General features: G+C 37.3%; 2 protein-coding genes across 14 annotated transcripts in view; both read left to right on the top strand.

Annotated features, from left to right (window-relative positions):
* SENP7 (SUMO specific peptidase 7) overlaps nt 1-8,394 on the top strand; it is a 170,799-nt gene extending 162,405 nt beyond the window's left edge. For all 11 annotated transcript variants that reach the window (XM_027561898.1, XM_027562138.1, XM_027561836.1 and 8 more), the window contains 4 exons: nt 1,689-1,732; nt 1,824-1,892; nt 2,694-2,844; nt 6,575-8,394. In XM_027561898.1, the coding sequence (XP_027417699.1) occupies nt 1,689-1,732; nt 1,824-1,892; nt 2,694-2,844; nt 6,575-6,712 (402 nt within the window). In that variant the 3' untranslated portion in view covers nt 6,713-8,394. The remainder of the gene's footprint in view (nt 1-1,688; nt 1,733-1,823; nt 1,893-2,693; nt 2,845-6,574) is intronic.
* Nucleotides 8,395-8,499: 105 nt separating this feature from the next.
* Nucleotides 8,500-26,198, top strand: part of IMPG2 (interphotoreceptor matrix proteoglycan 2) — a 74,102-nt gene continuing 56,403 nt past the window's right edge. For all 3 annotated transcript variants that reach the window (XM_027561518.1, XM_027561604.1, XM_027561435.1), the window contains exons 1-4: nt 8,500-9,705; nt 10,159-10,410; nt 16,285-16,451; nt 19,192-19,223. In XM_027561518.1, coding sequence (XP_027417319.1) covers nt 9,525-9,705; nt 10,159-10,410; nt 16,285-16,451; nt 19,192-19,223 — 632 coding nt within the window. In that variant the 5' untranslated portion in view covers nt 8,500-9,524. The remainder of the gene's footprint in view (nt 9,706-10,158; nt 10,411-16,284; nt 16,452-19,191; nt 19,224-26,198) is intronic.

Here is a 26,198-nt window from a genome sequence, read left to right as displayed (position 1 = left end):
ATGGACCTAACAGAAGCAGAAGATATTAAGAAGAGATGGCAAGAATATACAGAAGAACTACACAAAAAAGATCTTCATGACCCAGATAATCATGATGGTGTGATCACTCCCCTAGAGCCAGACATCCTGTAATGTGAAGTCAAGTGGGCCTTACAAAGCATCACTATGAACAAAGCTAGTGGAGGTGATGGAATTCCAGTTGAGCTATTTCAAATCCTGAAAGATGATGCTGTGAAAGTGCTGCACTCAGTATGCCAGCAAATTTGGAAAACTCAGCAGTGGCCACAGGACTGGAAAAGATCAGTTTTCATTCCAATCCCAAAGAAAGGCAATGCCAAAGAATACTCAAACTACTGCACAATTGCACTCATCTCACACGCTAGTAAAGTAATGCTCAAAATTCTCCAAGCCAGGCTTCAGCAATATGTGAACCGTGAACTCCCTGAAGTTCAAGCTGGTTTTAGAAAAGGCAGAGGAACCAGAGATCAAATTGCCAACATCTGCTGGATCATGGAAAAAGCAAGAGAGTTCCAGAAAAACATCTATTTCTGCTTTATTGACTATGCCAAAGCCTTTGACTGTGTGGATCACAATAAACTGTGGAAAATTCTGAAAGAGATGGGAATACCAGACCACCTGATCTGCCTCTTGAGAAATTTGTATGCAGGTCAGGAAGCAACAGTTAGAACTGGACATGGAACAACAGACCGGTTCCAAATAGGAAAAGGAGTACGTCAAGGCTGTAAATTGTCACCCTGCTTATTTAACTTATATGCAGAGTACATCATGAGAAACTCTGGACTCGAAGAAGCACAAGCTGGAATCAAGATTGCCGGGACAAAGAGGCCTGGCGTGCTGTATGCAGTCTATGGGGTCGCAAAGAGTCGGACACGACTGAGCGACTTAACTGAACTGAAGCTGAGTAAATCCTGTGTTCTATTTCCGTCTTTGAGATTTACTGTTATATTAGCATAATAAAGATAACTGAGAAGTTCTGCATATTAAAGAAAGTTTGATCTATTGATTCTTAAATTTGTCAGCAAAAATAACAAAATACCCCATCTCTTGTCCTTGAAAGTGAAAGTGAAAAGTTGCTCAGTTGTGTCCAACTCTTTGCAACCCCGTAGACTATACAGTTCATGGAATTCTCCAGACCAGAATACTGGAGTGGGAAGCCTTTCCCTGCTCCGAGGGATCTTCCCAACCCAGGGACTGAACCCAGGTCTCCCACTTTGCAGGTGATTCTTTACCAGCTGAGCCACAAGGGAAGCCCTCTCTTGTCCCTTAATATACATTAATACTTTGCTTCTTGTGCTTCAAAAGGGAGAAGTGTGTCGCTACTGACTTCATTTACTGAGTTAAGAAAATGTGATTAAGGACAGATTCAATTAACTTGTTTATCTTTGTTTAAGATGGCAACTCTGAATACAAGTAATTCAAGTTCCAGTTTGTTTTTAGGCTATTTTAAAGCTCCATAACTTCTTAAGGTCACATGTAAAAGTTTATAAAGTCTTTCACCAGTGACAGAAAATAATAAATTTTAAAAACGAATTTGGCTTAGTTGAGATGATGAAAAGAACTCTCATTTGAAATTTTAAAGTTATTTGAAACATTTTTTAAAATGACTGAAAATTTATTTATTCAAACTGGCTTTAATTTCAAAGTCATAAAAATTCATGTTATTTCAGAGTCCTGAGATGAATGTGACAGTACCAAAGAAGATGTGTAAAAGGTGCGTACATGCTGTAACACATAGTTTAGATATTTATGTTTACTTCATATACAAATACGTACATCTTGATTTCTTTCTTTGCTTTTCATAGGCCATGCATTCTCATACTAGATTCCTTGAAAGCTGCTTCTATACAAAACACAGTTCAGAATTTACGAGAGTAAGTAGTGATGATTTTACTATAATCTCAATAATTGGTAAGTTGCCTTAAGAATTACTTAAAAAATTAGATCAGAAGTTATATTTTATTAAGTACTTAGGTGAGGTCTATAAATCTAATTAATAATAACCCCATTATGTATAAAACATTTCTCAAGGATTTATATCAAAAGTAAATTTGAAATTTGTATTCACAATTGAACAAAAGTAACACTTTAGGAAAAAACTCTTTCACATTCTTATTTTGTGTGTCTGTTGGTAATTTTAAAATTTGCTATAGGATCTGGAAAAAACTAACAACTGAAGTTTACTTTGTAAATATAAGTGACTTATATAAGTTGTAAAAGTTGAGTTGTTGAAAAAAGTCTAGTTTTTAGTTTGAAACTCAGATGATTTTATTAGCATTTTTGAAGCCTCACAAGTTATAATTTGTGCTGTTAAGGTTTAAGTGTTTTGAAATGTGGCTGGAGGCAACATATTTGGCAGCAGATGCTTTTACATCTTCGTGAAAGTTTGAAAGTGAAAAGTGAAAGTGAAGTCGCTCAGTCGTGTCCGACTCTTTGCGACCCCATAGACTGTAGCCTACCAGGCACCTCTGTCCATGGGATTTTCCAGGCAATTGTACTGGAGTGGGTTGCCATTTCCTTCTCCAGGGGATCTTCCCAACCCAGGGCTCTAACCCAGGTCTCCTGCATTGTAGACAGACACTTTACCATCTGAGCCACCAGGGAAGTCCTTGTGAAAGTTTACATAACAGTAAAGAAAGTTCTATTCACGTCACTCTACATTTTGTTGATTTAAGGTATTTAGAGGTAGAATGGGAAGTTAAACGAAAAACTCATCGTGAATTCAGCAAAACAAACATGGTGGACCTGTGCCCTAAAGTTCCTAAACAGGATAATAGCAGTGATTGTGGTGTGTATTTACTGCAATATGTGGAAAGCTTCTTTAAGGTATGTAAAGATATAAATAAGTTTTTTATTCACAGTTACTAACATATAATCACAAATTATTGGGCAAGCAAAGAAGCAGGAAAATGTTAGAGGTAATCAAGAAAAAAAAAAAAAAAAGACATAGAACCATATATAACCCAAATATTGGAGTTAAAAGATAAGAACTTTAAAATAATTTGATTAATTTATTGGAGAAAATAGTCAAAGATGAACAATATGGGTGAAAATGGAATCTGCTTTTAAAAAAAGTGTTGAGTGGATATTCTAGAACTGAAAGTGCATACTGATATATCTAAAATTAAGAACTTACTGGCTGGGTTTAATAGCAGACTGAATACAACAGAAGACAGGATTAGGGAACTTTAAAAAAAGACACTAGAAAGTATCCCACTGTAGCTAAGAAAGGAAAAAGCATGTAAAGAAGAGAGCAGCGCAAAAGAGACAAGTATGGTACAGTCAAAAGTCTAATTGGAGTTTACATATATAATTGGAGTCGCAGATGGATTCGAGGCAGAGAGAGAATAAGACAGACAAAGCTGAAGAAAAATTTTAAGACCAAAGACTTGTGTATTGAAGAATCTCAGAAAACCATGAGCTACATAAGTACAATGACAAGAATGGGTATTATTTTCTAGCTCGTCAGAGATTCTATACGAACTGTAGCAACATTAAAAAGAGTTTTAAATAGTAAGGAATCACTTTTTTTTTTTTAACTGTTAGCTTATTACTTCAGTCATAACCAGTATTATTTATGAAGATGGCTGTAGAAACAGGGTATTTTTGACCAGAGGCTTGTTTAGATAATCCTTAAATGTACTTTCAAAGCATGAAGGTTATAGTATGCAGTTACAACTTTTGATATAATTGGGGAGAATTGATTATAGTAGAAGATGGTATACACAATGGAAACCACTAAATGTGTTATTATGTTTTCTTTTTCCTTTTTTATTCTACACTGGAACTGCCTTATAGGATGAGAATTCTGATCTTCTAATACTCTTTCCAAAGAGATTTGATTTTGTTTTTAGATTATCCAGAATGTCTTATTACATAACATATTCTGAATCTGCTATATAATTCTACTTTATGTAGCCCTAGTCTGTAGAGTATACATCTCATTTAGGTTGTAGCACCACTTAAGATTCCTAGGGGGTGGGGAACTCAAAAAACTAAACCTTGTGTTTCACAAATTTGTGCAGTAATATAACAGACAGTGGGTGGAAAAAAACAGGTTTCAGATTGATCACTCAAAACCTGTGGAACTTTGTAACTAGGCCTAAGAAAAACAACATTAATTCTAATAAAAATACTTGCACAGTTAAATCTCCACTGACATATGCTCCTAGAATCACAGTCAGCCCATCATTTCAGCTTTAAACCCTGGGATTCTTAATTTCCTTTTTAAGTAAGTCCTTCTTACACCTAGCTTCTAATAGTTTCATCAGATTTATAAACATGATCTAGGGTCAGTTCAGTCGCTCAGTCGTGTCCGACTCTTTGCGACCCCATGAATCGCAGCACGCCAGGCCTCCCTGTCCATCACAAACTCCCGGAGTTCACTCAGACTCAAGTCCATCGAGTCAGTGATGCCATCCAGCCATGTCATCCTCTGTCGTCCCCTTCTCCTCCTGCCCTCAATCCCTCCCAGCATCAGAGTCTTTTCCAATGAGTCAGCTCTTCGCATGAGGTGGCCAAACTACTGGAGTTTCAGCTTTAGCATCATTCCCTCCAAAGAAATCCCAGCGCTGATCTCCTTCAGAATGGACTGGTTGGATCTCCTTGCAGTCCAAGGGACTCTCAAGAGTCTTCTCCAACACCACGTTCAAAAGCATCAATTCTTCGGCGCTCAGCCTTCTTCACAGTCCAACACTCACATCCATACATGACCACGGGAAAAACCATAGCCTTGACTAGACGGACCTTTGTTGGCAAAGTTATGTCTCTGCTTTTGAATATGCTGTCTAGGTTGGTCATAACTTTCCTTCCAAGGAGAAAGCGTCGTTTCATTTCATGGCTGCACTCACCATCTGCAGTGATTTTGGAGCCCCCAAAAATTAAGTCTGACACTGTTTCCACTGTTTCCCCATCTATTTCCCGTGAAGTGATGGGACCGGATGCCATGATCTTCGTTTTCTGAATGTTGGGCTTTAAGCCAACTTTTTCACTCTCCTCTTTCACTTTCATCAAGAGGCTTTTTAGTTCCTCTTCACTTTCTGCCATAAGGGTGGTGTCATCTGCATATCTGAGGTTATTGCTATTTCTCTCGGCAATCTTGATTCCAGCTTGTGCTTCTTCCAGTCCAGCGTTTCTCATGATGTACTCTGCATATAAGTTAAATAAGCAGAGTGACAATATACAGCCTTGATGTACTCCTTTTCCTATTTGGAACCAGTCTGTTGTTCCATGTCCAGTTCTAGCTGTTGCTTCCTGACCTGCATACAGATTTCTCAAGAGGCAGATCAGGTTCTTGATCTAGGGTAGTCTTCAGCATTTATTTGTTTATTTTCTTGAAGACAGGCAGAATTGTCTTTGCAGTTGCAACTTCCTTGTTAAGCTTAACATAATGGAAAATGTAGCAATTCTTGAAACTACTAAATTGGTTGTTTTCCTAGACTAAAAGAAGGTACTAATGTAGAATTTTCTGTTTTTTATCTGAGATTCTTCATTTACTGCTGACTTTTCTCTTTGTTTTAATAGTACAAAATAGTAACATGTTGGAGAAGATTGTGTTCAAACCAACCTGACTTCTATGTTGTACTGAATCATTGTTTACTAATTCTGTTTGCGCTAATTCACTTAAATGAATTGTAGCAGAACATATGGTGTTTAATTTTGATGTTCGAAAGTTAGCAGTTTAATGAAAATACTCTGAAGTTGATTGTGGTGATGGTTGCACAACTTTGAATATACTGAAAATCATTCGATTGAATACTTTAGGTGAATTGTATGTTATGTGAATTATGTCTCACTAAAGCTGTTATTTTTTTTAATTTTATTTTTAAACTTTACATAATTGTATTAGTTTTGCCAAATATCAAAATGAATCCGCCACAGGTATACATGTGTTCCCCTTCCTGAACCCCCCTCCCTCCTCCCTCCCCATACCATCCCTCTGGGTCGTCCCAGTGCACTAGCCCCAAGCATCCAGTATGGTGCATCGAACCTGGACTGGCATCTCATTTCATACATGATATTTTACATGTTTCAATGTCATTCTCCCAAATCATCCCACCCTCTCCCTCTCTCACAGAGTCCATAAGACTGTTTTATACATCAGTGTCTCTTTTGCTGTCTCGTACACAGGGTTATTGTTACCATCTTTCTAAATTCCATATATATGCGTTATTATATTGTATTGGTGTTTTTCCTTCTGGCTTACTTCACTCTGTATAATAGGCTCCAGTTTCATCCATCTCATTAGAACTGATTTAAATGTATTCTTTTTAATGGCTGAGTAATACTCCATTGTGTATATGTACCACAGCTTTCTTATCCATTCATCTGCTGATAGACATCTAGGTTGCTTCCATGTCCTGGCTATTATAAACAATGCTGTGATGAACATTGGGGTACACATGTCTCTTTCCCTTCTGGTTTCCTCAGTGTGTATGCCCAGCAGTGGGATTTGTTATTTTAAAAAGTTAGCAATTTCTCATTTCTTATAAAAATGAATTTTGAGCGAATTTGAATTATACTGCTAAAGTGATTACATTGTCTTTTCTCTCATTAGGATCCTATTGTTAACTTTGAACTTCCAATTCATCTGGAGAAATGGTTCCCTCGTCATGTAATAAAGACCAAACGGGAAGATATTCGAGAGCTCATTTTGAAGCTTCATTTACAGCAGCAGAAGGGCAGCAGTAGCTAGTTAATCTGTACAAACATGACACAGATGCTCTATACGATTACCGGAAAGCCGCTTACCGGCATTTGTGTCGGCCAGCTCACAGAGAAGAAAATAACTTGCAGTAGTTTTATAAGTCATTGTACATTATTTAAAATATATAAGACATATGATTAGAATTGTTGGGATCTGATAGATGGAGTGCAAATGGGTGTAATATAGATTAATGTATTAGATAGGAATTAAAGTTTCATAAATATTTGATTCAAAATATTTCATAAATATTTTCTGATTAAATATGATTGGATTATGCAATAGTATATGTAATGTGGGAATGTTTTTGTAGATAATACAGCTGTGTGATCTGTACTTCCACATAACTGGGAGTGGAAGGGAGTTAGGTCCTCCCTGGTGCCAGCCCCAGTGCTTGTCAAATTGGTTGACAAGTCACATTGTATTGTAGTTTTATTCTTTGCAGCTCAAGCATGCAGTATGAATACTATGTATTTTTTTTAAAAAAGAATTTAGTATCAAGGCTTCAGAAAATGCCATTTACGGCATCCCTTCTGTATAGCATAAGAGAAAACAATGTTAGGATGGTGATAAGAATTCACTCTTTCAAAGCGCAGCTTATTTTTCTCAGTTGCTAAATGGAACTGTTCCTCTAACTGTTGTTTGTTTTGTTTCTTTTGCTGTCATGTGTGGGGATCTGAGAATTTAGTTCGTTCATTCAGAGTGAATTTGGAGCAAAAAATTTAGCTATCACAAAAAATTGCATATGTAGCTCAACTTAGTTTATTTGAGGTATAGCTATGTAAATATTGACTCCTATCCTACTCTGACATCCCAGAATATGTATACAGTTTCTGTAAGTATAGAAGATAAAACTGGTGTCTTCATAACTTTAATTAAAAAAAAATCCTCGAATTCTTATATACTAATTGTTAGGACTGAATACATAATTTTATAGCTCTGTTTACCCAGTATTTGTCTGCAAAAGCCAGATTGCTTTCATTGCTTTTATATTTTTCAATTGTAATTTTTAGAGACTTAAGAACCAGATGGAGCATAAGTTTTTATTAAATGTTCTGACAGGTAACAGTCCTGAATTGATGTGATAATGATGGTATTACATATGATTCAACTCTTTACAACCTTCTAATGTTATCAGGAATATTTTGAGGGGACAATTATATTGTATTTTCTCAGATAAGAAAATTTTTTTAATAATATTATTTTAATCTTCTCTTTTAGGCATCTCTTAGATTTATGTTGTAATTGTATAGCAGTGAAGGAAAGGCAATTTAAGATGAAGCTAACAATTGGGATGTTTTATTTCAGAATCATGTGACTTGAGTTAAGCCTTAGTGTCCTTATGTTTGTGTCATCACCTTTTTATTGTTAAAGATATTTGTCCTTTGGAGAGTTCCTATAAAAACAGTTATAATTACATGTTTCATTCCCAGTGTCTTTGTTGGGGAGGGAACTTTTTTAGATGACTATTCATTGTTTTGTATATCTAATTTTGGGAAAACAAGTATATAATACATCTTATTGTGACTTCTTAACTTTTGTTTGTATGTTTTTCAAAGAAACCACTGTCCCTTATATGTTTTGAAGATTGTTTAAAATCCATTTTCGTAAATTCATATGGAAATAATGCTTTGAGAATACCAACATTTTATATTAAACATATTTCCAATTCATTAGGCTGAGGTGTAATTTTTTTCCTTACAAAAGGTGACCGATTTTTAGATAGAAATTTTAAATTGTGTGATACTCAGTACATGTCATATAGTTGATGCTTAGATTAATTTTTCTTCTGTTTTAACAGGCATATGCTAATTTTGATTGTCGGTTCAGGGAACATTTTTTGAGCATCTGCTACTATCAGGAAATGTACAAGGTAGAAAAAAATGAATGACAGCTCTTATTCCTAGGTCATTTATAGTCTAATAGGAGAAATGAACACATGAACAGTTTCAGTATGCTTGTTTAAAAAAATCATGGTTTCTTTGGCATCACCAGAGTGTGTTCAGCTTAGGGTATGTGTGTGACTGTGATACTGAGAGCTGGTAGAGAGGTTGCAAGAGCGTTGTCAGTGGAAAGGGAAAGCCTTCTTAAAGAAGCTAATACTGTTTTTATTTCACAATTCTTGGGATAAAAAAACAAACTTGACTTTCTTTTTAAAGTCATAAGCCAGTCACTTAACTAGGATTTAGAAAAAGTTTAATATTTCTGTAATGCTTACACTATCTCTATCATGAGTTATTTTTACTATTCCTGTTCTATTTTATAGATGAGGAAGGAGATAGAGTGGTTACAGTGGAAGATTTTCAAGTTTGTTAATCAAGGAGGGACAGACAGTAGCTTACAAGACAGTAGATTTATTATAAACAGAAACAGCTCCAAGAAAACTGATTTTATTTTATATGTAGTTCTCTATTTCTGATGTAGACAAGTATAGTTGGTCTGGGCATTTTATGCTTCTAAATCAGTTGTAGAGAATATCAGAGAATATGTAAATCTAATAGATGGAGAAAAATTGTAAAATTCTGAGTTGTATGTGTAACATTATTATTTTTGGGGAAACATTATTTTTATGTGGACTGCTTATTAAAGGCAAGGATAGTGTTAATAAAGAGCTTAGCTGACTAGATTAGAACAAAGAAATTGTCTCTTCCCATCTGTCCTAATTAGCTTATCTCTCCTGCTCTCATAGCATGTTAGTTATTTCAGAAAAGAAGGGAGAGGTACTTTGAAAGGACACCATTTTTATTCAGCTAATTTATAATGATGTTGGAATGGTTGTTAGTTCTTAAAGATAAACTTATAAATGTTAGACTTCTTCTGTAACAGTTTGTTACTGGACATTTCAAGGCTTTTCAGTTACAGAGTTTGGCCTCTCCTCCTCCTTTTGGTTTTGGCTCAAATGATTATGTTTCCTCATTTTGGGAAGATTTCTCTGTGTATTTTGATATTTGTCCTGATAGAAGGAAACCTTCCATCGTTAACAGGTATTTAAAAATCTGTGTTACTTTTTAAATTTTTCTTTATATCTGTAGTATATTTTCTCTAAAAACATTATTTGATATGATTGCTGTAAGGAATTGAATCAAATATTACTCTATCAATCTTTAATATTGCTTCATTTAAACTGTGTGATAATTTCTTCAATAATTCTGGTTTTCCTCTTCATTAATGTTTCTTGATTCACACCTTACCTCTTCTTATTTCTTGTGTTGAAATTGAATATATACTTGGTTTCAATAACTAACAGTCTTGAAATAAAGAGGAGGAATTAAATGGAGAAAAAATTGAATACGTCATTCTCTTGAAGCATATAGGCCTGTAATTTGAGCATTGAGTTAAAAATCCAGACATAGTGCAGATGTCAGTTTTTGTTTATTTCCTCTCATTCTGTATCTTCATTCATCATCATCAGTTTTGTTTATGCTTTCACTCTGTAGCACAAACATACTTGTCTTTAGAAGAGATCCAAGAACCCAAGAGTACAGTTTCTTTTCTCCAGACTGACTCAGAATCCACAGATTCTTCTCTATCTGCTAAAAAGAAACAACCTCTGGACAGCAGAGAAACTGAGAGACATTGGTTGCTCAGAAGAAAGCGATCTACTTTATTTCCTAATGGTGTGAAAACTTGCCCAGATGAAAGTGTTACAGAGGCTGTGGCAAACCATGTGAAATATTTTAAAGTCCGAGGTAAGCAAATATTCATACCCTTGGGCTCCATGGTGAAATTCAAACGTAGTTCAAAAACAGTTGTTGTATTTCTTTACAATTCAAAATTTGTCATACTTTTGGTAGAGACTGAACCAAATATTATCTTTCTACTAACCATGGAAAACAGACTTATTAAGAATTTGGTATTTATATAGCTTCAGAGAAAAGTTTATGTTATTTCAAGAGAGGACATGGACATGGTTTAAAATCATTTAAGTACTTTAAAAGTACCAGTTTATCATAAAGTATCACTTGTATGTAGAGTGTAAAAAAAATGGTACAAATGAACTTATTTACAAAATAGAAATAGAGTCACAGATGTAGGAAAAAACTTATGGTTACCATGGGGGAAAGATTGTTGTTCATTCACTAAATCATGTCTGACTCTTTGCAGCTCAGTGGACTGCAGCATGCCAGGCTCCTTTGTCCTCCACTATCTCCTTGTTTGTTGAATCTGTGATGGTATCTTACCATCTCATCCTCTGTTGCCCCTTCTCCTTTTGCCTTCAATCTCTCCCAACATCAGTCTTTTCCACTGAGTCGGCTCTTCACATCAGGTGGCCAAAGTACTGGAGCTTCAGCCTCAGCATCAGTCCTCCCAATGAATATTCAGGGTTGATTTCCTTTAGGATTTCTAGTTTGATCTCCTTGCAGTCCAAGGGGCTCTCAAGAGTCTTCTCCAACACCACTGTTCAAAAGCATCAATTCTTCCACCTTCTTTCTGGTCCAACGCTCACATCTGTACATGACTACTGAAAAAAAACCTGTAGTTTTGACCATACAGACCTTTGTTGGCAAAGTGATGCTTCTGCTTTTTAATACGCTGTCTAGGTTTGCCATGGGCTTCCCTGATAGCTCAGTTGGTAAAGAATTTGCCTGCAATGCAGGAGACCCTGGTTCAATTCATGGGTAGGGAAGATCTGCTGGCAAAAGGATAGACTACCCACCTCTAGTATTCTTGGGCTTCCCTTGTGGCTCAGTTGGTAAAGAATCTGCCTGCAATGCAGGAGACCTGGGTTCAATCCCTGGGTTGGGAAGATCCCCTGGGGAAGGAAAGGGCTAATCACTCCAGTATTCTGGCCTAGAGAATCACATGGACTGTATAGTCCATGGGATCGCAAATAGTTGTACACGACTGAGTGACTTTCACTTCACTTCACTTCAGGTTTGCAATAGCTTTCCTTTCAAGGAACAAACGTCTTTTAATTTCATGGCTTGCAGTCATCATCCACAGTGATTTTGGAGCCCAAGAAAAGAGAATCTATCACTACTTCAACATTTTCCTCTCCTTAATCTTATCTGATGGTATATTTAACCTCCTTTAAGAGGAAGTTCTCAGAGGTCTCTTTTCCCCTTCTAGAACCATTTCCATACTGATTCAGAAACTCTAGTTAAAAGAATGATTTACATCTTGACAACATTTGGTACTTTCATCCTTTGAAAAGATGAATTTTCTACATCTACTTGGTTTACTTTGTGTTGTAGTACTTATGTAGCACAGTCTCAATTTCATGGGTGCATTTTACACAGTTCAGTATGTCTTATTTTTTTTAAGCAAGAACTAAGAAATATTCTTATTGGCTGGTGGGTCCAAATACTGAAACCAGCAGCAATGATTTCAATAAAACTGTTGGTGCTTCTACTTTTTCCCCATCTGTTTGCCATGAGGTGGTGGGACCGAATGCCATGATCTTAGTTTTTTGAATGTTTAGTTCAAACATTTTGTTTGAACTTAGTTCAGTGTTGAGCTAAGTTCAAAATTTGTTTGAACTTAGTTCAAACAGTAGTTTTTAGCCAGCTTTTTCCCTCTCCTCTTTCACCATCATGAAAGGCTCTTTAATTCCTCTTCATTTTCTGCCATTGGAGTGGTATCATCTACGTATCTGAGGTTGCTGATATTTCTCCTGGTGGTCTTGACTCCAGCTTGTGCTTCATCCAGCCTGGCATTTTGCATGATGTACTCTGCATAGCAGTTAAATAAGCAGGGGGACAGTATACAGCCTTGTTGTACTCCTTTCTCTCAATTTTGAATCATGTCCAGTTGTTCAATGTTTAAGTGTTGCTTCTTGTCCTGCATATAGGTTTCTCAGGAGACAGGTAAGGTGGTCTGGTAGTTTGATGTGATTCACACAAAGGCTTTAGTGTAGTCAGTGAAGCAGTAGTAGATATTTTTCTGGGAAGGGGGAAATGAATATTTCAACATAGGTCTTGATTTTGAGTAGATTTGGAGAGATAATTGGATTATGCTGCTAAAACCAGTTGTTTAAACATTGTTTAGATCTACTCACTGTTCAACCAAGGATTTTAGTTCTTTCCACTGAACTAATTCACTCTAATGGTTTGCTGAGTTTTTCCTTTCATAGATAATTTGATATCAATTGCTGTTTGGTATAACACATTTGAAGAATATCTCCATTTACGCAAGAAGCAACTGCACTCAACTTAATGACTTTTGAAATTAACCAGATATTTAGGGATGCTTGGAGTAGGAAGTAATTAATAGTATCCTCCCTTCAAAAAATTATATTAGTAGTTGGACCTTTTAATATATAGCCTATAAACTGTGCATATTTATAGTATATAGTCTGATTAGTTTTGACAAATGTATTGATCCTTAAATTATCACTGCAATTAAGATAATGAATTTTTCAGTTACCTCCAAACATTTTCTCAAGTGCCTTTATAATCCCTTCCTCCCTGAGCACCTCCCTTGACCTAAGAGCTGAGGTAACCACTAATCTGCTTTCTATTACCAGGTATTGTTTGCATTTTCTACACTTATATATATGAATGTATTCATACTATGTACTCTTGTTTAGCTTCTTTTACTCAGTTTAATTGTTTTGAGACTCATCTGTGATTTTTTGATGTAGCAATACTTCATTACCATTTATTTTGGGGTATTATTACATTTTATGGATATACTGCATTTGGGGATATTTGGGTGGTTTTCAGTTATTGGTGATTATAGAGAAAGTGGTCATGAATGTTTGTGAAAAATTTTTTTGTATGAACAATCTGCTTTCATATCTGTTGGTTAATTGGAATGGAATGGATGGATCACATGATAGTTCTATGTTTAACTTTTTAAGAAGTTGCCAAAACTGTTTTCCAGTGTAGTTGTACCACCAGTGGTGTATTGGGACTCTTGTTTTTCCACATCTGTGTAATGCTTGGTATAGTCGGTCTTTTTAAGCTGTAACCATTCTAGTAGATGCAGCTTTCCTCATAGCTCAGTCGGTTAAGAATCTGACTGCAGTGCAGGAGACCTGGGTTCAATTCCTGGGTCAGGAAGATCCTCTGGAGAAGGAAATGGCAACCCACTCCAGTAACCATGCCTGGAAAATCCTGTGGACAGAGGAGCCTGGCAGGCTATAGTCCATGGGGTTGCAAGAGTCGGACATGACTTAATGACTAAACCACCACATTCTAGTAGATATGAAGTGACATCTTATTGTGGTTTTAACTTGTGTTTTCTTGAAGGCTAATGACATTGAGCACTTTTTTATGTGCTCATTTGCCATTCATATATCTTTTTTGGTGAAGTTTCTATCCGAATGTTTTGCTGATTTAAAAAATAATTGGATTATTTGTCCTATAATTGAGTTATAAGAGTTCTTTATGGATTCCAAATTCAAATTCATTGTCAGATATATGTTTTGCATAAATTTTATCCCAATGTTTGGTTTATTGTTTTGTTTTTCTTAACAATGTCTTTTGAGGAACAGTTTTAGATTTTGATATGTCAGATGGGTTTTTTTTTGCTTCATACTTGCTTTTGGTATTGGATCTAAGTTTGCTTAGCTCAGAGTCACAAAGATTTTCTGTTATTTTTTCCTGTAGAAGTTTTATAATTTTTTGGTTTTACATATAGGTCTTTGATCTACTGTGAGTTAATATTTGTATTTGGTGTATATGAGTCAAAGTTAATTTTTTTCGTATTTGCATAGCCAGTTGTTCCAGCATCATTTATTAAAAAGATTATCTTTTCTAGCTTTTGTACATTTGTTGAAAATCAGTCTTCTGTGTATGATGGATCTATTTCTTCATTTTTTATTCTCTTACACAGATTTATTTGTCTGTTTTAATGCCAATGCCTTACTGTCTTGATTACTGTAAGCTTTATAATAAGTCTTTGAATCAAATAGTGCAAGTCCTTCAACTTTGTTCTTTTTAAATCTGTTTGATTATGCTAGGTCCTTTGTCTTCCATATAAATATTATAATCAGCTTGCCAATTTGTACATGGAAAGCTACTGGAATTTTGATTTGGTCTGTGTTAAATCTGTTGATCAATTTGGGAAGAGATGCAATCTTAGCAGTGTTGACTCTCTTGCTCTATGGATGTATCCCCTCATTTATTTTGATCTTTGTCAGTTTCTCTCAGTAGTGTTTTGTAATTTTTAGTGTTTAGATCTTATACATCTTTTTGTCAGATTTATTTCACTTTTTTCATGCTGTTGTTAACAGTATTTTTTTAAAATGGTCTTTGATTGTTCCTTGCTAGTATATAAACATAGAGTTGATTAATGTATTGATCTTTTATTCCGTAACTTTGTAAACTCACGTATTGGTTCTAGTAGCTCTTTCATATATTCTGTAGGGTTTTCTACATAGGTGATTATTTCATGTACAAATAAAGACATAGTTTTATTTCTTATCTTCCAATTTGTATGTCTTTTATTTCTTTAAAAATTTATTTATTTATTTATTTTAATTGGAGGATAATTACTCTACGATATTGTGATGGCTTTGCCGTACATCAACATGAATTGGCCATAGGTAAACATGTGTCCTCCCACCTCTCTCCCCACCCCATCCCTCCAGGATTTCTTTTTCTTGCCTTATGCAGTAAATTGACTGTTCCTCATGTTTTGGGCTCCACAATTCTGAAAGGAAACTGTATTACCCTAAAAAAAGACTTTGTTCCATTCTGGATTTCTCCATACTAGATAAGATGCATAGTCTGAGCCCTAGTACAGGATTCAAGACAGTAGTTTCATAATTTACATTAGAGTGCACTCATTCTGTTGTGTTTTCTGTGGATTTTAACAAATGTACAGTGACATGTGTCCACTGTTACAGTGTCATACAGATAGTTTCACTGCCCTTAAATCCATCCGTTTCGACCTCCTGGATCTTTCCCTCCCCCCAATCCCTGACAACCGTAGATCTTTTTACAATTTATATAGTTTCGCTTTTTCCAGAAGGTATTATCTTTGGACCCATACAGTATGTCGCTTTTTCAGATTGTCTTCTCTTACTTAGCAATATGCATTTATTTATTTATTTTTATTTATTTTATTTTATTTTTTAACTTTACAATATTGTATTGGTTTTGCCATATATCAACATGAATCTGCCACAGGTATACACGTGTTCCCCATCCTGAACCCTCCTCCCTCCTCCCTCCCCATACCATTTAAATGCATTTAAATCTTCTCCACGTCTTTTCATGGCTTGAAGCCTCATTTCTTTTTATCACTGAATTCTAATCCTATCATATGGATATACCACAGGTTATTTGTCCTTTTGAAATATTCTCCGTATCAGCTGTACTTTGCTAAAACATAAACATCGATTTTTTTTTTTTAAGAGAAGTAAAAACCCCTGCCTATGAGGAGGTGAATCAGTTTCCTTTGCAAGGGAAAGGAGTGGGGAGTGCAGATTCTCTTCAGGTCTAGAAAGTTTAAATGGGGTGTACAGAAGGGCTTTGAATGAGAATCATCCCTATGTCCCTGCAGAATAGACACTGTGTGCAAGAGTGTCTCAGGAATCTGAAATAACAGGTCCGTGGTCATTGTGAGAACCCTAAAGTCCTTTCCATAAAAAAATACCTCTGTTTATTTTTCAGTATGCCAGGAAGCTGTCTGGGAAGCCTTCAGGACTTTTTGGGATCGACTTCCTGGGCGTGAGGAATATCATTATTGGATGAATTTGTGTGAGGATGGAATCACGACTATATTTGAAATGGGCACACATTTTAGTCAGTCTGTGGAACACAGAAGCTTAATTATGCAGGTAAATGTAGTAACAAGAAGAAACTACTGTACTACTATAGAAGCACATATACAGAGCTCAGGCCTAAAGGAAGAAAGAGTGAATGCCAGATCCCTACTCTTTTGTTGAATTAGGCTCTTCAGATGACTTACCACAGGGTGGCCAATCTTTGTATCTCTAGATCTGGCCATTATAATTAATAATCATTGTGAAGCCAGCAAGAACCTCAGGATTGTTTATAAATGTAAGTATTTGGAAATAATACTCTACAAAGATTTAGGCTAAGAATATTAATCTGTGAGAATCAAACATTCTTGCCAGAGTTTTGCATTTTGTCAGTTCAAAGTTAAATTGACAACTGATTAAAGATAGAGGGTATAGATCATTGGATAAATGTTTAGTGAAGTATAAATGTGGTTCTAATGCATGAATTTGCTTACGTGGTTTCCTTGTTTTAGATTTAGTTTATTCTTAGCAAAGGAGAAACAAGCATGCATATAGACAAATTATCTGCCCATCTTACCTTTTTCATGTTGCATGTATTCATGGCAAGAGAAGGAAACTGTTTAGATCTATATGATCTATGTGGTAGATTGCACATGCTGTGTGAGAGGCTTCTTATATCCTTCTTCCTTTTATTCAAGTCCTACATGTCCTCAGCTCAGATGTAACCTCCTTCATGAGAAAACAACCCCCAACCCCCATCCTAGCAGATTTAGCTCACATAATCTTTTGAACACCATAATTCTTTATTCATTCTTTAGTATTGTACTTCTTACATTTTATTATTATTAGTTGTATATAATAAAATGTGGGCTTCTCTGGTGGCTCAGTGGTAAAGAATCTGCCTCCCTGTGCAGGAGACATGGGTTCAATCCCTGAGTCAGGAAGATCTCCTATAGAAGGAAATGGCAACCCAGTCCAGTATTCTTGCCTGGGAAATCCCACGGACAGAGAAACCTGGTGGGCTACAGTCCATAGAGTCACAAAAGAGTTGGAAACGACTTAGTGACTAACAACAATACATGTATATGTTGGCCAGTGTATCAGAAGAGTAGACTAGATTTGACAGGAGATCAGACTAGAGGGGTGGATAGCTTAAGAAGTTTGTAGTTGATAGAAAGCCATTGAAGGGGTGTAAGTTGGCAAGTCGCAGGGGCTGATTGTACAGTTTTGAACTGTAAAATGGTTATTGTGGTTTCTGTACACCAGATGATAGATTAGAGGGGACAAGATGAGCAGAGATCAGTTGCTACTTGAGGCCTGAGGGGATGAGAATCCTACATAAACCATGAAGTAGAGAAAGGGTACATAGGGGATCTAAATAGGAAAAGGATTAGTAGGACTCGGTGACAGATTGGATGGGAGTGGGCAATGATAAAAGCATGACCCTGGAAGCCTCCCAACTTCTAGCTTTGATGGCTACCACTGAGAACTCAGGCAAAGAAGCAGCTTGTAGACACTGACGGGGAGAGTGAGTTTGCTTTTTAATGCATTCTTTTGAGCCATCTTTGAAATGTGAATTGCTTAATATTTAGATATGAAGCCCAGAAGAGTGGTCTGAGTTATAAATACAGCTATAGGGATCACCAGCCTTGAGGTAGTACTTGAAATCATGAGAGGGATTGAGAATGTTACTTAAGTGATCACTGGCTGTCCAAAAACTGAAGGAAGCTCGATTTTACCTTTTTTTAAAAAATTGAAATAAGGTTGATTTACATTGCTGTGTTGATTTCTGCTTTACAGCATAGTGATTCAGTTATACATATATATACATCTATTTTTTTTAGCTTGATTTTAAATATAACAACTGTTTACTCATAGGTGGTGAATTTATGTGGTTGACAATTATTAGAACTCAGAATTCCAGCATTTTAAAAATAACTACCATGCTGGCCTATAAAATTTTAAAGCTAATAGTACAAATTGATTAATTGATGATTTTTCTGTGTTTATATGTATTGAGAGATTAATTAAAGGAAATAAAATCCAAGTTGAAGGTGTTAGATTAAAATTTAGGAAAAAAAAGACTGGCTGAGATTGTTCTAGGAGAGTGTGAAGAGTAAAAAGAACAGTGAGTTATTTATAAATATCTTGAGAATTATTTAGAGTAATCATCTCTCCATTTTACAGATAAGGAAGTTGAGGCCTAGCAGCAGAGAAATTTTTTGGATTTGCCTCCATAGCTGAGAAAGAGAAAATAGAATTTGATTCCAGATTATCATATTGGTCTCAAAATAAAACCACTAGTTTAGACATAACTTGGACACAGTTTTCTTTGAATGCCCCAAAGGAATAATCCAACTATGGATACAGTTTATCTTTTTGTCTGAATTCTGGAGAATTAGATTTTATAATTATTTTATCCACATGATGATATTACTCTATGATAGGAATTTCTATAAACGTAGTAGATCACAAAACACTTTGGTTCTAAGTCCATGGAAGATTAATGTAAAACTCTACCCATCTCTAACCCGTAGACCTTTCTGGAATGATTAGCAGGTAAAGTCTGTTAATCTGTGTCCATTAAGAGAGCACAGGGACTTTGGGGAACATACACAGAAACTGAGTGGTGGGTGGGATGTTCTGAGTCACAAAATAAACTTTGCATCATTCGTACTTTAACTATTTAACTGTAAGAATAATAACATAGATTCTGTGTTAGGGCATTAGTGTTCTTTGTGCAATAAGTTTTGTTTACTGCTTTAATAACTGTCTTTCACTCACATCATCATTTTTGTATCTTTGTTTTCCTTAGAAACTGACATATGCAAAGGAGACTGTAAGTGGGTAAGTGTCTTTTTCCCCACTAAGTTCATGTTTGGCAACAGAGATCTATCATACCTGTTCTAAGGCTCATCCCAAATTTAATGATTCCTTCCTATTTCTTGTTCCTATAACCAGGCCTGTGGGTAAGTCTCAAAGTCTTTTCCTCATCTTGAGGCCACTTCCCTTTCCAAACCACCTTCAGAGCCACTGTGCTTGTTTACTGACTGACCTTACTAAGAGGTGGACTTGTTCCTTTCTCTTGGTGAGGAAATAGATTTTTGGAACTGGAATACAAAATGATCTACTATTGTTGAGGCTTACAGGCTAATACTGTTTATCTAAAATGGTACATCTTAGTGGAGGATGGTTGATTAAATGATGGGGTTGTGGTGCGGGTCACTTTATGGTTTAATGATGTTTGTGATCTTGAAGCATAAGACTAGCACAGCTTTAATGAATCCTCCAGTGATTTGAGTCATGGCTCTGTGGGCCTTTAGGCTTAGGATTAAGCTTGTTTCTGGCTCCTGAGCAGTGGCAGGACAAAGCAGATCATGGAAGGTGAGGGATTTTGAGTGTACAGGGACTAATGATTTCTAATTCTATCCATATTCAGTATCTAGGTTATGCCAGTATGTAGGTGACTTTTTGGGGGTGAAAAAAAAAATCACTAGGGCATGCAGTTCAGGTCCATAATCTTGTCTCAAGTTAGATGGAACAACAGATTGAAAAACCAACAAAGTGAGTCAGTGTCCAGAGGTGTAGCCTGGGCAGCAGAGTCCAGGCAAATGCATAATTAGACTGCATCTCTTGGTGGTAGTGGGGTATATGTAAGTTCCAAATCAAGTGTGAGTAAGCAGGAGGGAAGTGGGACTCCTTGTGGTCTCACTTCATATAACTAACAGTACCACCAAGTCTGTTTTAGGGCCTGGGATTGAGCACCAGCTTAGATGTGGGGCCATGTGGTGCTTTAGGCGTGGGTCCTTTACCTTCAAGAGGCAGAGCTCAGAGGTTCCTTATGATTGCCATTCCAATACACATGCAGTAGACTTAACAATCTGGTGGGTCCTGCCAGTAATCTTCATGGTTGTACCTAATGAAAACAATAGCACATCTTACATGGTTAAGAAGTGTATAAAAGCTATAATAATAAGTATCACTTGTAATCTGGAAGAAGCCTTGGAGTTTGCCTGTGAAAACAGACATTGGGAAGATCGTAACTCATGAGTTACAAAGGGATGAAGGAAGGTTATCTGAAATAGATTGAAAAGTTGTAAGTTGTAACACCATATGTGGGCTGATGTTATAACACATAACACATGGAGTAGCTGGAAGATGTTTGAGGTGTAGTTTGTGTATTTCTACATAGCTCACTTTGGTTGGGTGCGGTTTGCTGCATTCATCTACTATTTCTTGGAAATATGTGTTAATCCCATTGAAACAAATACATAAATAAACAAATTAGAGAACTGAGTGTGTCATATATGTTTTGTTGATGTCCTAGATGTGAAGGGACTCAAAGTATTATTTATCATCCTTAGAAAATAGGGCATGTATAAAAATAGCAATACATATGAACTAAATTTGAAATACATATAACTGAATTTGAAAATTTAAAAGTTGATATCCTTCCTATGAAACTAGAGCAGACCAGGTTGGAGTGGGATGAAAAGCATCAACTATGGTACTTGCTGAAATGAGGGGACCTGGAGTTAGCTAATACTGGGAGTGGCCTGGGAATTCATTTAGCCCCTCTTTAAGTTGAATATTGTAAAAGTGAAGTCGTTCAGTAGTGTCCAACTCTTTGCGACGCCATGGACTGTAGCCTACCAGGATCCTCAGTCCATGGGATTTTCCAGGCAAGAATATTGGAGTGGGTTGCCATTTCCTTCTCCAGGGGATCTTCTCGACCCAGGGATTGAACCTGGGTCTCCTGCATTGTAGGCAGACGCTTTACCGTCTGAGCTACCAGGGAAGCTAGTGAATATTGTAGTCATCCCTTAAAACCCTTAATTTAATCACTTTCTATATTTAAATTTATTTTTATAATTTTCTTGAGATGGCTCTCATTCTGTGTTGAGATTTTTGTATTAGTTTTCTATTGCTGCTGCAGCAAATTATCACAAACTTTAGTAGCTTCAGTTCAGTTCAGTTGCTCAGTTGTGTCTGACTCTTTGCGACCCCATGAATTGCAGCACAACAGGCCTCCCTGTCCATCACCAAATCCCAGAGTTCACTCAAACTCATGTCTATCGAGTCGGTGATGCCATCCATCCAGCCATCTCATCCTCTTTTGTCCCCTTCTCCTCCTGCCCCCAATCCCTCCCAGCATCAGGGTCTTTTCCAGTGAGTCAACTCTTCACATGAGGCGGCCAAAGTATTGGAGTTTCAGCTTTAGCATCAATCCTTCCAATGAACACCCAGGACTGATCTCCTTTAGAATGGACTGCTTGGACCTCCTTGCAGTCCAAGGGACTCACAAGAGTCTTCTCCAACACCACAGTTCAAAAGCATCAATTCTTCGGCGCTCAGCCTTCTTCACAGTCCAACTCTCGCATCCATACATGACCACTGGAAAAACCATAGCCTTGACTAGATGGGCTTTTGTTGGCAAAGTAATGTCTCTGCTTTTCAATATGCTATCTAGGTTGGTCATAACTTTCCTTCCAAGGAGTAAGCGTCTTTTAATTTCATGGCTGCAGTCACCATCTGCAGTGATTTTGGAGCCCAAAAAAATAAAGTCTGACACTGTTTCCACTGTTTCCCCATCTATTTCCCATGAAGTGATGGGACCAGATGCCATGATCTTTGTTTTCTGAATGTTGAGCTTTAAGCCAACTTTTTCACTCGCCTCTTTCACTTTCATCAAGAGGTTTTTTAGTTCCTCTTCACTTTCTGCCATAAGGGTGGTGTCATCTGCATAGCTGAGGTTATTGATATTTCTCCCAACAGAACACAAATTTATCTTCTAGTTCTATAGTGCAGAAGCTTGACATGATTCTCAGCATGTTGGCAGACCTGCGTTACCTATCTGGAGACTCTAGGGGAAAATCTGTTTTCTTGCCCTTTTCAGTGTCTAGAGGCTGCCCGTGTTGGTTGGCTTATGACTAGCAGTGGCTTACTTTCTCACATTCTGTCACTCTGAGATTCTTCTGCCTCCTTCCTCATTTAAGGGTCCTTATGACTACCCTGGGGCTTCCCAGGTAGCACTAGTGGTAAAGAACCTGCTTGCCAGTGCAGGAGTTTTAAGAGATGTGGGTTCTATCCCTGAGTTGGGAAGATCCCCTAGGGAAGGGAATGGCTACCCACTCCAGTATTTTTGCCTGCAGAATTGCATGGACAGAGGAGCCTGGCAGGCTGCAATCTGTAGGGTCACAAAGAGTCAGACATGACTGAAGCAACTTAGCACACACATACACATGCATGACTACATTGGGTCTACCTGATAAAACCAGAGGATATGGTCTCTACTTAAGAATTAAGGCCAGCTGATCAGTACCCTTAATTCTATCTGTTACCTTACTTTCCTTTGCAAATAACATAGTCACATGTTCTGGGGATTAAGATATGGACATCTTTGGGATATCACTCTTCTGCTTACCACATTACTTCTCTGTAATTTAAGTTACTTCTTCTATGTAAACTGTAACCCAACTGCTAACATATGACTTACACCAGACACTCTGCTGTGTACTGATTTCACCTCCCCTTACTGTCATCTAGCAAGTCTGTTTTAAAAAAACCATTTCCTACCCGTTATTCAGGACTTCATATCCCATCTTACCTCCTAGACATCAACCTGTAATTGTTTTTTTCTCTCTCTCCTGAGTCTTCAGCTTCTCCCATTACCAACTACTTATTAATATTTAAACATGCTCAAATCTTCCCAAGTTACCTATTTTACAAAAAATCCTCCTCCACCACTTGTCTCCAGCCAGACATCTTGAAAACATCACCCCTTAGCTCCAGTCACCTAACTCCCTACCATCTTCTTACAGTTTTATCTTCAATACAAAGTCAGCCTAGGACGTGTGCTTACTAAGTATTTTTTGGATGAGTAATTGAGTTTCTGTTCAATCATCCAAGTCTATTATCAGGTCCCTGGTGTTATTCTCAGTGTAAGGACTGATCTGTGAAATTTTTTTTTCTTGATATCTCCAATAAGTTAGATTTGTACTTGACGATGCCCATCATGATCACAAAGCCAAATACACTTTTATTTATTTATTTTTAATATAAATTTATTTATTTTAATTGGAGGCTAATTACTTTACAGTATTGTAGTGGTTTTGCCATACATCAACATGAGTCTGCCACGGGTGTACATGTGTTCCCCATCCTGAACCCCCTCCCACCTCCCTCCCCATCCCATCCCTCTGGGTCATCCCAGGGCACCAGCCCCAAGCACCCTGTATCATGCATCGAACCTGGAGTAGCGATTCGTTTCACATATGATAATATACATGTTTCAATGCCATTCTCCCAAATCAGCCCACCCTTGCCCTTTCCCACAGAGTCCAAAAGACTGATCTATACGTCTGTGTCTCTTTTGCTGTCTCGCATACAGGGTTATCATTACCATCTTTCTAAATTCCATATATATGTGTTACTGTACTGTATTGGTGTTTTTCTTTCTGGCTTACTTCACTCTGTATAATAGGCTCCAGTTTCATCCACCTCGTTAGAATTGATTCAAATGTAAAAGCATATATATTATTTGTTTGGGCTGACATGTAACTCCATTAAACCCTGTTGTATTATAATATGTCTTGGTGTAGGTCTGTTTGGGTCCATCTTGTTTGCCTCCTATATCTGAATATCTGTTTCCTTTTATAGGTTTGGGCGGTTTTCAGCCATAATTTATTCCAATATGTTTTGAATCCGCTTTTCTCTTTCTTCTCCTTCTGTAATCCCTATTATGCATAGAGTGCACACTTTATATTGTCCCATAGGTCTCTTATATTGCTTTCATTTTTTAATTTCATTTGGTTTTCTGTCTGCTATTTTTTAAAAGTTAATTTATTTTAATTGGAGGCTAATTACTTTACAATATTGTGGTGCTTTTTGCCATACATTTACATGAATCAGCTACAGGTGTGGCTGTCCCAACCCTCCCCCACGCCCCTTCCACTTCCTTCCCCACCCCATCCCTCTGGGTTGTCCCAGTGCACTGGCTTTGAGTGCCCTGTTTCATGCATCAAACTTGGACTGGTCATCTATTTCACGTATGGTAATATACATGTTTCAGTGCTGTTCTATCAAATCATCCCTCATCAACCTCATCCCCTCATCAACCCTCACCTTTTCCCACAGAGTCCAAAAATCTGTTCTTTATTTGTCTCTTTTGATGTCTTGCATATAGGGTCGTCGTTAACCATCTTTCTAAATTCCATATATATGCGTTAATATACTGTATTGGTATTTTTCTTTCTGACTTACTTCACTCTGTATAATAGGCTCCAGTTTCATCCACCTCATTAGAACTGACTCAAATGTGTTCTTTTTAATTGCTGAGTAATATTCCATTATATATATGTACCACAACTTTCTTATTCATTCATCTGCCAATGGACCATCTAGGTTGCTTCCATGTCCTAGCTACTGTAAACTGTCTGCTGTTTTGATTGGGTAATTTCAAGATCATTTATTCTTTCTTCTGCATCATTTATTCTGCTATTCATTGTCTTTAGCTCAGCCTTCATCTCAGCAAATAAATTTTCAATATTCTTGGTTCTTCCTTACAGTTGCTAGTTCATTTTTATAGTGATCTGCATTTCTAGTGATAACCTCTCTTAATTCCTTCAGTATTTTCATTACCTTCTTTTTGAACTCAGTGTCTATTAGGCTGAAGAGGTCTGTTTCATTGTTCCTTTAGGAGAATTCTCTTAGTCTTTTAACTGGGAGTGGTTCCTCTGCTTCTTCATTTTGCTGTATTTCTCTCATTCTGTGAGTTTAGGGGAAACAATTATCTACTGTTGTCTTGGAGAGTTGTTTATAAGCATGAGCGTCCCTGTGTAGCTTGTGGGTTTAATACGTTTTTGGCATGAGAGCTGTTTTTGATTTGAAAGCTTGCTGTCTCTTTTCTCAGCATGTGCTGGCCACGATCACTTTTATAGCAGTGTTCAGGTGCCTGGCCCTGTGCATACTCCCAGGGACACAGGGCAGCAGTCCCAGCTACCTCTGGAGTCCAAGATGGCAGCAATAGCTGCACCTGGAACTTATGTAGAAGAGGGTAAGTGGTGTCCTGCCTTGAAAAAGAAGCTCCCATGGCAGTTGCACACATTTCCTTCTACGCTCCCCAGCAGTGGCACCTTGGTTTTCTGATGGGTCCAGGCATCTTCCTGACTCCCTCTGTGTGACGCACCACACCCTGGCTCCCTCAGGGTGTCACCATATAGCCAACCCCAGTCCTCCCTGTCTCTGAGCATGGAAACTGGAGTCTCAGTATCCAGCCCCGCCCCCAGCAGATGAGTGTCTCAGGCTGGGGAGTGCTGCCAGGAGGGGGGCACCAGCCCTCTGTGCAGCAGGCCTCTCTCCACTTGTCTGCTGCTGTCTGGTTGAAACTGTTCTTCTTTCACAGCTCGCTCCCAGGAGTGCAGGTCCCATCCTACTCCTTTCTCTCCTTTTTCTTTTGTCCTACTCAGTTACATGGAGATTTTCTTGCCCTTGTGGAAGTCTGAGATCTGCCAGCATTTAGTAGATGTTCTATGAGAATCCTTACATATGTAGATGTATTTTTTATGTATTTGTGGGAAAGGGTGAGCTCTTTGTTCTAATCCTCGGCCATCTTGATCCAACTCCCACCCCTGTTTTATGTTCGTTTAGCATTTCATCCTTTACATAATGCTTCTGTATAATGATATTTTATTTAGTTTTCACCAACACCTTGGTGAAGTAGGTAGAGAAAGAGATATTCTTGTTTTAGAGGTTAGATCTTGAGGCCTAGAGCAACTGAGGCATCTTCCCAAGCTATATACAAGGTTAGTGATACATCTGGAA

This window comes from Bos indicus x Bos taurus, chromosome 1 (assembly GCF_003369695.1).
Source record: "Bos indicus x Bos taurus breed Angus x Brahman F1 hybrid chromosome 1, Bos_hybrid_MaternalHap_v2.0, whole genome shotgun sequence".
NCBI lineage: Eukaryota > Metazoa > Chordata > Mammalia > Artiodactyla > Bovidae > Bos > Bos indicus x Bos taurus.
The sequence above is the reverse complement of the archived record's forward strand: the minus strand, read 5'-3'. Positions and strand labels throughout refer to the sequence as shown.